This window comes from Rhagoletis zephyria, unplaced genomic scaffold (genome assembly GCF_001687245.7).
Source record: "Rhagoletis zephyria isolate East Lansing unplaced genomic scaffold, Rhagoletis_zephyria_1.1 Rzeph_scaffold_00965, whole genome shotgun sequence".
NCBI classification, from domain to species: domain Eukaryota; kingdom Metazoa; phylum Arthropoda; class Insecta; order Diptera; family Tephritidae; genus Rhagoletis; species Rhagoletis zephyria.
This window is the reverse complement of record NW_016158049.1, coordinates 28217-38645: the sequence shown is the minus strand read 5'-3', so window position 1 is coordinate 38645 and position 10429 is coordinate 28217. Positions and strand designations below refer to the sequence as shown.

At 39.5% G+C, this 10429-nt stretch overlaps 1 protein-coding gene across 1 annotated transcript in view; it reads right to left on the bottom strand.

Annotated features, from left to right (window-relative positions):
- Window positions 1-4291: 4291 nt before the first annotated feature.
- LOC108362231 (uncharacterized) overlaps window positions 4292-10429 on the bottom strand; it is a 16379-nt gene continuing 10241 nt past the window's right edge. Inside the window, exon 3 of the mRNA XM_017615129.1 lies at window positions 4292-5395. Within this exon, the coding sequence (XP_017470618.1) occupies window positions 4409-5395 (987 nt within the window). The 3' untranslated portion in view covers window positions 4292-4408. The remainder of the gene's footprint in view (window positions 5396-10429) is intronic.

Sequence of the window (10429 nt, the reverse complement as noted above, 5' to 3'; positions counted from 1 at the left end):
CAGTGTGGCTTTAGGCCTGGAAAATCCACCATAGATCAGGTATTCACAATACGGCAAATCTTGGAAAATACAAGCGAGAATAGGATCCACACACACGATCTTTTTGTCGATTTCAAAGCCGCTTTCGACAGCACGAAGAGAAGTTTCCTTTATGCCGCGATGTCTGAATTTGGTATCCCCGCGAAACTAATACGGCTGTGTAAAATGACGTTGAGCAATACCACCAGCTCCGTCAGAATAGGGAAGGACCTCTCCGAGCCGTTTGATACCAAACGAGGTTTCAGACAAGGGGACTCCCTTTCGTGTGATTTCTTTAATCTTATGTTGGAGAAGATAATAAGAGCCGCAGAACTGAACCGCTCAGGCACAATACTTTACAAGAGCGTACGATTGCTGGCGTATGCCGACGACATCGATATTATCGGTAAAAACAAGGGCTACGTCTGCCTTCTCGGGATTGGATAGAGAAGCACAGCGAATGGGTCTGGGGGTGAACGAGGACAAAACGAAGTATCTCCTGTCANTTTCAGACAAGGAGACTCCCTTTCGTTTGATTTCTTTAATCTGATGTTGGAGAAGAGCCGCAGAACTGAACCGCTCAGGCACAATACTTTACAAGAGCGTACGATTGCTGGCGTATGCCGACGACATCGATATTATCGGTAAAAACAAGGGCTACGTCTGCCTTCTCGGGATTGGATAGAGAAGCACAGCGAATGGGTCTGGGGGTGAACGAGGACAAAACGAAGTATCTCCTGTCATCACACAAACAGTCAAGAGCATACGCGTCTTGACACCCACGTCACTGTTGACAATTACAAGTTTGAAAAAGTAGACGACTTCCTTTATTTGGAAACCAGCATTAACACCNATATAAGTCACTTATCATGCCTGAGCTGGTGTATGGCGCGGAGGCATGGACAATGAAAGCATCTGATGAGGCGGCTCTTGGAGTTTTCAGTAGAAAGATACTGCGAAAGATTTACGAACCTTTACGCGTTGGTGATGGCGGATATCGCAGACAATCTAACGATGAGCTGTATGAGCTTAAAATTCAGCGGCTCCGCTGGTTTGGCCATGTCGTTCGAAACGGTCCTGCTCTGAAAATATTCAACGCGGGCCGCAATTCTGGTAACAGAGGAAGAGGAAGGCCTCCTCTGCGTTGGAAAGACCAGGTGGAGAAGGACTTGGCTACACTTGGCATTTCCAATTGGCGTCAGTTAGCACAGAAGAGAAATGACTGGCGTGCTATTTTTACTCGGCCAAAATCGCTTAGGCGGTTACAGCGCCAATAAAGAAGAAGTCTCTGGCCCTTTGAGAGCCAAATTATAACGATTCCGTAGGTAAACTTCGAAATTTGATTCGACATTTCACGCAATTTTTTTCTAATTTCGGAGTAAAAACTATTACAGCAGTTTTGAACAATATTAAATGTTATAACTTGGCTCTCAGAGGACCTGGGGACTTCTACCTTGGCTCAAATTAAGGGTCTTGAATTGCACTTGCTATTCGAGGGATATAAAATTGTGTAAAGGATGCACAGCTGCATGCAAATAAAAAAATGCAATAAATAATCAGCCTTATTCTGCATTTCGATTCCGTTCCCGCATTCTGCTCCGCAACGATCGTAATTTGGTATTCTAAGTTACGATCGAATCGAAAGAAGAGGAAGAGCGAAGACATCTTCGAAATCAGCTGGTTGCCTAGGAATGTGTGAAGTCGAAACAAAACAAAAGAAATATTTGCCACCNATCTGCATTTCGATTCCGTTCCCGCATTCTGCTCCGCAACGATCGTAATTTGGTATTCTGAGTTACGATCGAATCGAAAGAAGAGGAAGAGCGAAATCAGCTGGATGCCTAGGAATGTGTGAAGTCGAAACAAAACAAAAGAAATATTTGCCACCAAACCATACCAGCTTATGAAGTTAAAGTTTGTAAATAATTTAAAATAACTAAATATATCTAGCATCACTGTAATTTAAAAATAAAGTTTCGTTTGCTCTTAATTTAGTGGAAACATAATTATAAGAATTAGAGAACGAGTCCCAGATTGCTGATGCGGAAGTTTAAAAGCGGAGATTTAGGGACATGTTTGATATTTTTCAGATGAGTGAATAGTCATAAATTCATCATGAACTGTATTACTCACTATTACTGTTATAAACCTTGTTTGAGCACTCCCCAACATTTGCATTTAGTACAGAGTGGAAGACTTGGACGCAAATGAATTCGATTTTGAAAGCCGTCAGCCGTATGCATGTATGTACATACTTCTATTAATTTTATATAAAAAGAATGAATTTTATTGAGTGCATTTCGGTCTTATTTATAGGTAATGAAAACAAAAACGCCTGAACTTCCTCTTTGAAAACCCCGCTCAATATCCCTTTTTTGTTGCCATTATTTGAGCCAACTTTTCGTATTGCCCGTATTGCTGGTCGCGAAAACACAGAAATCAAGAAAGTACATTTATGATGACTTTTACAATCATGCACAGTATATTTTACTTAATTTTTCAATAAAATTTTAATATTAAAACCCACGAAAATAGCAATCGAAACGTTCTTCGTCAACAAATTTGCATCTTAGAAAAACGTAACTACGATCGAAATGTAGAATTGGTATAATCGTAAATTTCGAAAATTGATCGAAACGAAACGTAACGCAGAATACCAAAGTTGCCAAACGGAGAGAATTTCGATTCGAGTTGAAATGCAGAATAGGACTGATTGGTACGGATAGAGCTGGTAGTTTGAAGCGTGACCGAAGGCCGCTAACTCAAAAAGGAGTTGTGCGCGTCAAAATAATGCGTATGGCAAACCCGAAGTTTTGAAAACTTAAATCATAATTATTTTAATTATTGGTACTCGAAATAGTTTTTAAGAAAGGTTGTTAGTTTTTATGATTCAAAGGTACCGCCAGAGGTTAACATCGTAAATAATGTTCGGAACGTATTTTCTACAGATCACTTTTGAAATATTAAAAAAAAAAAAAATTAATTTGCGTTCCCGGTTTTGTAATGCTGGGGTTTTAAATTGCGTCTATTTGATACCGCTTTTGACGAAATAATTTGATGATTACCAATCATTTTCCAAAGTTTCGGTAAACTGTGGAAAATTACCGTAACAATGTTAACACACGGCGAGAGTTTCTTTGTTCACATTCCGAACATTCGGTTATATTTTTCTGTTCCCATATTCATTAAAACGTTGTTCCCGGATAATATGGGGCCGGATAACGCATTCTTTTCATTTCGTCTCTATTACGGAATTCCTAGAATATTGCTTTCAAATAATGGCGCTAGAGAAACCAAGTAAGTTTTTGCAAATTGTTTTGCGAAAAAATTTAATTTAATATTAATAAGCTGAGACCCGATAATTATATTCTCTTCTGTTCCTTTATAACTATTGTTCCCGATAAACTAAACTATTATTCTCTTCTATATCCCCGACTGAATAATAAAGAAGAAACACGCCCACGGTTAATTAATAGAAAAAATGTGTGATCCACAAACAAGTGCGGCCAGACATGAATTTTTAGTTCAAGCGGTTGTAATTTCATTTATGACTTTATTACTCATTTGTATAATTTTAAATGTGACTTTATTTCTTTTCTGGATTGACAATGTGAGCATGGAAATAATACCATATGGCTTTATTGCGTATGGTGTTATTGCACCCCACCGAATACAGCGAGAACCTGAGGCGCTGGAGGAAATCTGATGCCGTACTGTGTGTACTTTTGTCCAATATTGTGGGCCTGTGCAATCAAGACTTAGCTGTAAACAAGCAGCAGACGCATTTGAATAAATGTATAAGTTTAAATTATTTAGGGGAGCTTCCTGACTGCCTGTTAAAGTTAACGGGTGCTTTGACTGCCCGCCAAATTTGTCCCTCACAGGGAGTCAGTAACGTCGATAACGATGTTTACCGGAAAGATAAATTTAACACGCAATCGATAAAACAGCCATTAGCATTCTAATAAATTTTAATATGAATTGAAAGTTGCAGTAAAACATATTTGATAAGAACCTTGAACAAATACCTTGGAAGTATTATTTTCATTACTTAAAGTATCAGTTTTAGAAAAACATTTTCAAAGGGCCTTCTAAAGTATATCCTACAAGAGCCCTTCCGTAGGAATCCGCTGGAATGTTTTTAACCATCGGCAACATAAAAGACTTGAATAAAAAATAGCAAAAATTAAACTACAACATTTGCTGCGATTTATTTCAACGCATTTCAAATTAAAGTTTATTCAATACATAACAGAACATAAAGCAACTCATATTCGCTATAAAGCTTACCTTTTAGGTAAAAAACATAAACAATATACGTGACACGAACTATTTAAAATGAATATGCAGGCAATTCCAATGCTAATTTTAATACATGATCCTACAAGTTTTACTTGTACCGCTTCTTGTGGCTTCCAAAAGATTTTCCGTAGTTTGATGAACGTCCCTCATCATTTCGTTCCGGTCGTGAGTAATTTATATGGGGTTGTTCATAATCATTGCCCGAATCAGGACTCAGTGGGAGTTTTGATGGCGTAAATGAATTAATATCTTCATCCAAATCCCAGCACTCCTCATCAGTGTCCGGGCAACGGGCTTGCTTTTTCACCGGAGAAACCGAAGAACGAGCTGGAGGAGTACTGCACGTATATGGCACCTTCAGTCCGCAGTGACGTCGAGGTACTGATGGGGGAAATGGTGCTGCACGAGAGTGCTTGGGTGGGGGTCGTGGCGTAGGGGGTTGGGTCATTTGTACCGGCTTATCCATTGTCATTTGCGGCGAATCAATATAGCAGCTAATGAAGGGTGCTGGTGCTGGTTGTTGGAGAGCTGGGGGTGTTGCGAAGTTTGACCTTGGCGAAGTAAAGGATCGCATTTGCTGGTGTTGAACTGTTACTGAAGATGGCTCCACCGGTTGAATAAAACTGTATGTTGCATTTACAACCGAAGAACAGCCGTACGAACGCCCTGAAAAGGTAGATAAATTCTTCTTCTCTGATATTACGCCATTTACGTCAACAAAAAGTCCAAGATTTTCCAAAATTTCCAATAGTTCGCCAGCGCAATATAGTTTAAAAATATCAAAAACAGCGTAGGGATCCTCCAGACGAATTTTCTGAAAATTATTGATGGCGCGCACCAGCACCGAAATTGTTTGATTTATCTGTATCTTCATTGTAGACATAAGCGACTGGTACCAAGGAGAGCGTTGTAAACAGCCATAAAGAAGCATATTGGGCGTTTGCTGAGAAGGTTCTTGCGGACGTTGGTTTAAATATGATTCCGAATTATAAATGCTACTCGGACGGCGTGGATCACTTTGAGCAATTTTAGTGGACAGACAAAGTGACGAAGAAGCATGTAGCGCGTTGGTGTTCTATGAAAATGAACAAAATTTTTTGTTTAATTGTTGCAGTATGATATAAGCAAATAGAACAAGTAAATTTAAGATATGTATTTTAAAATCAATATAAGATTTAATTTTAATTGTGAATTTTAATTATTTTAACTAATATTCTTGGTATGCAATTCTTTTATATAAAATAGAGCAAATGACGGCCGCTGTGATGTAGTGGATAGAAGTGCGCACTACCATTCCGTAGGGCCTGGGTCGAGCCCGATTTCCGACTAACATCAAAAACCAAAGAAATGTTATTCCTAACCCCCGAGTTCTGTCTTTAAAAACAGCTTCAAATAAAAATACAATCGCCGTTCGGGTAGGCGTTAAACAGTAGGTTAGAGTAGGTCCAAGAAATCCTTTTTTTTAATATTATTCAGTGTTCGCGCAAATTTGTGTTTCTTTTGCTAAAAATTAATGTACATAACTTGGTTTTACAAAAATAATAAAATTTAGAGGTCGCTCAGTCCATTTTTATTTTACTTAAAATTACTCGTCCTTAAATCCGTGAGCCCGCGAAATCCCCCAGGAAATTTAAGGTTTGTAAGATCTTACAATATGTTTTCGAGACCGCTGAATATACTAAGAAAGTTAAGAGCTCTTACCTTTTTAGATATTATGAAAAAATATTAAAAAAAACGAAAAAAATTCCGAAATTTCACTTTAAAAGTTTAATCAACTTAGAAAAAATTGTATTGATTCTATGTCCTCTTCTTTTTCTCTTCTTTATTGGCGCTGTAACCGCCTAAGTGATTTTGGCCGAGTGCAATACAGCACGCCAGTCATTTCTCTTCTGCGCTAACTGACGCCAATTGGAAATGCCAAGTGAAGCCAAGTCCTTCTCCACCTGGTCTTTCCAATGCAGAGGAGGCTTTCCTCTTCATCTGTTACCAGTATCGCGGCCCGCGTTGAATATTTTCAGAGCAAGAGCGTTTCTTTCCATTCGAACGACATGGCCAAGCCAGCGGAGCCGCTGAATTTTAATTCGCTGCACTATGTCTATATCGTTGAAAAGCTCATACAGCTTATCGTTAAATCGTCTGCGGTATTCGCCATCACCAACGCGTAAAGGTCCGTAAGTCTATCGCAGAATCTTTCTCTCGAAAACTCCAAGAACCGCTTCATCAGATGTTTTCATTGTCGATGCCTCCGCGCCATACACCAGCACAGGCATGATGAGTGACTTATAGAGTGTGATCTTTNTGTGATCTTTGTACGACGAGAGAGGACTTTACTTCTCAATTGCCTACTCAGTCCAAAGTAGCACTTGTTGGCAAGAGTGATTCTCCGTTGGATTTGAAGGCTAACATTATTATTGGTGTTAATGCTGGTTCCCAAACAAACGAAGTCATCTACTTTTTCAAAGTTGTAATTGTCAACAGTGACGTGGGTGCCAAGACGCGTGTGCTCTGACTGTTTATGTGATGACAGATACCTCGTTTTGCCCTCGTTCACCGCCAGACCCATTCGTTTTGCTTCACTATCCAATCCCAAGGCAGAACAGACGTAGCCCTTGTCTTTACCGATAACATCGGTGTCGTCGGCATACGCCAGCAATTGTACGCTCTTGTAAAGTATTCAGGGCTATCACGGAATCCATCTTAGAAAATCTACGAATTCATATGCCCGCTACGAATACGAAAAAATTGCTATCACTGAATCCGAGTGAACTCGAAAATATCGTTGCCAGCTTTGAATGCTGATTCGAAATCAGTTAGTGCAAAGGAACAACAGACATTTATGTATGTCATTTTGCTCACGGTGCCCCATTTTATGCAATGGCCGAATGTGCAAAGCACTAGACTGCCAATTGAGAGAGCCGACTTCGAGTCCGAGTCGTGGGGTAGTGGAAATTTTTTTCTTTTTTTATTTAATTTTTGTCTATTTTTTTTAATAAATATTTTTTTTAATAAATATTTTTTTTAGTTTATTTTTAGCTTAGATTTTATTATTTTAAATGAAAAATATTTATTTTTTTTAAAATAAATTTTTATGATATTAAAGTACACATAGGTCTCTTTTTATGCGGTACATGCGTTCCTCAGAAAGCCGCATAANCACACCAGACCCATTCGTTTTGCTTCACTATCCAATCCCAAGAAGGCAGAACAGACGTAGCCCTTGTCTTTACCGATAACATCGGTGTCGTCGGCATACGCCAGCAATTGTACGCTCTTGTAAAGTATTCAGGGCTATCACGGAATCCTTCTTAGAAAATCTACGAATTCATATGCCCGCTACGAATACGAAAAAATTGCTATCACTGAATCCGAGTGAACTCGAAAATATCGTTGCCAGCTTTGAATGCTGATTCGAAATCAGTTAGTGCAAAGGAACAACAGACATTTATGTATGTCATTTTGCTCACGGTGCCCCATTTTATGCAATGGCCGAATGTGCAAAGCACTAGACTGCCAATTGAGAGAGCCGACTTCGAGTCCGAGTCGTGGGGTAGTGGAAATTTTTTTCTTTTTTTATTTAATTTTTGTCTATTTTTTTTAATAAATATTTTTTTTAATAAATATTTTTTTTAGTTTATTTTTAGCTTAGATTTTATTATTTTAAATGAAAAATATTTATTTTTTTTAAAATAAATTTTTATGATATTAAAGTACACATAGGTCTCTTTTTATGCGGTACATGCGTTCCTCAGAAAGCCGCATAAAAAAAATCCGCATAAAAAAGTTCTTTACTTTCATACAAAAACAGGGGATGCGTTCCAGCATTTTCAAAAACCGCATAAATTCAGGTACTCCATGTCAAAAATTCTAAAAAANTCATTACGAACGGATTCAATGAAGGCTCTCTACGAATTTCGAATTTACGTTCGTAGCCATTCGGATTCTGTGATAGCACTTTCGTAGATTTCATGAAAATCGAAGCTACGATGGATTCTGTGATAGCCCCGATTGTGCTTGAGCGGTTCAGTTCTGCGGCTCGTATTATCTTCTCCAACATCAGATTAAAGAAATCACACGAGAGGCAGTCACCTTGTCTGAAAGCTCGTTTGGTATCAAACGGCTTGGTCGGTTTGGTTTCTCGTTGTTCGATCTGGAGACAGCCAGGTAGCTTGGTGGATGTTCTTATGCTGGAACCAAGTACTACATATTACCATGTTTCGGGCCCCGGCGAAGTCGATCAGCCTCAGTCCGTTATCGGACGTTCCGTCGTGGAGGCTGAATTTTCCGACAGTGGCACCAAAGGTTCCTCCGGTGCCCACCTTGGCAATAAAATCGCCGAGCACGATTTTAACATCGTGTCGGGGGCAGCGCTCATATGTACGCTCTAAGCGCTCATAGAAGAGATACTTCGACGCCTCGTCCTCGTACAGCCGTATTAGTTTCGCGGGGATACCAAATTCAGACATCGCGGCATAGAGGCAACTTCTCTTCACAGAGCACACTTAAATTCCAGTCGTCGGGCATGCGTTCATCTGACCATATTCTGCATACGAGCTGATGCATGCACCTCATCAGCTCCTCGCCGCCGTACTTGAATAGCTCGGCTGGCCGGCCGTCAGCTCCAGCAACTTTGTTGATTTTCAGCCGCGTAATCGCTGTTCGTACCACGTCATAGTCAGGCGGTGGGACAGCTACTCCATCATCATCGACTGGGGACTTGGGTTCGTCTTCTTCACTATTTTCAGCGCTGCCACCATTCAGTAGGTAGTAAAAGTGTTCCCTCCACAACTTAAGTATATTCTGGACATCGGTCACTAGTTCGCCATTGTTGTTCTTACAGGAGTTCGCCCCGGTATTGAAACCTTCCGTAAGTCGCCTAACCCTCTGGTAAAATTTTCGGGCGTTCTTCCTGTCGGCCAGCATCTCAAGCATTTGGTTTCTCGATCTGGAGACAGCCATGTAGCTTGGTGGATGTTCTTATGCTGGAACCTAGTACTACATATTACCATATTTCGGGCCCCGGCGAAGTCGNCTCATTGCGTAAGTCGTAAATTAGGCTAAATTGTACGACTCGACAACAGCAGTATTGTCTATTGTCGTACTGAAATAAGTAAACGACCAAAATCGTCGAAAACTATACAGTGCTGCCAAGTTTTTCCGTTTTAATACACTAGTCGAGTGGAAATTTTAGGCAAGAACGTGCAATTTTCGATACGATTCGACTCTCGGAAAACGACTTGCATTCGGCACGACTCTCGCAATGAGAGCGGATTTTATGGAAATTGCTTTTTTTCTGCTAAAGAGATAGACTATATTCGATTAAGAATGTCCACGATTTAGCTTTCCCTGATTCCATATATACACATTTGATGTTGCCTTTTTTGCCTTTTTCAAGATATTTTCCTTTTTTTGCCTTTTCTACCTTTAAAAAAGTGATTATAGCATTTACAATTTTTGTTTAAAGAATACAAAATATACACATGCCCATGCGGCTTAGGCCGTGGTTACGCCACCAATTTCGATTGGCAATCACCGTGCAATTGTTATTGTGCACAGCACGGAGTGAGAGAATTTTCGAAATCGAACAGCCAGCACGATTTGCTGGGTGAACCGAACAGCCAGCACGCCAAATTTTCAGGGTGGCAATACGCTATTTTGCGAAAAAGTATTAGTATTAAATATTAGAATAGCGAAAAATATTTTTTTATTATTATTATAAAGTAGATATTAAAAAAAAATATTATAAAAATTAANGTACAAAAATTAAATATTATAGAAAGAAAAAATATTAAGTTGTTCTTCCATTTTTCATTTTCCGACTTCAATTTTGATGTATTTTTAGTTGCGTTTTTACTTCAGTGCTGCCATTGTATGCGAAATTGTGCCATAACCACGGCCTTATAGAGGCGCAGGGTCCTCTTGCCAAATTGGTGTTGGAAAAATTCAAAGCCGTTTGTACTAAACGTGCGCTCGACGCATGTTGATACAAGTGGAGCCCAATTTAAATATGGAATGTTTGAAACGTTCATATTATCAGGAATAAGGGCGTTTTCCTCGCCCTTTCCAATTTTATCCACACCCCTTATTGTCTCCAAGCCTACGTTAGCTGAGA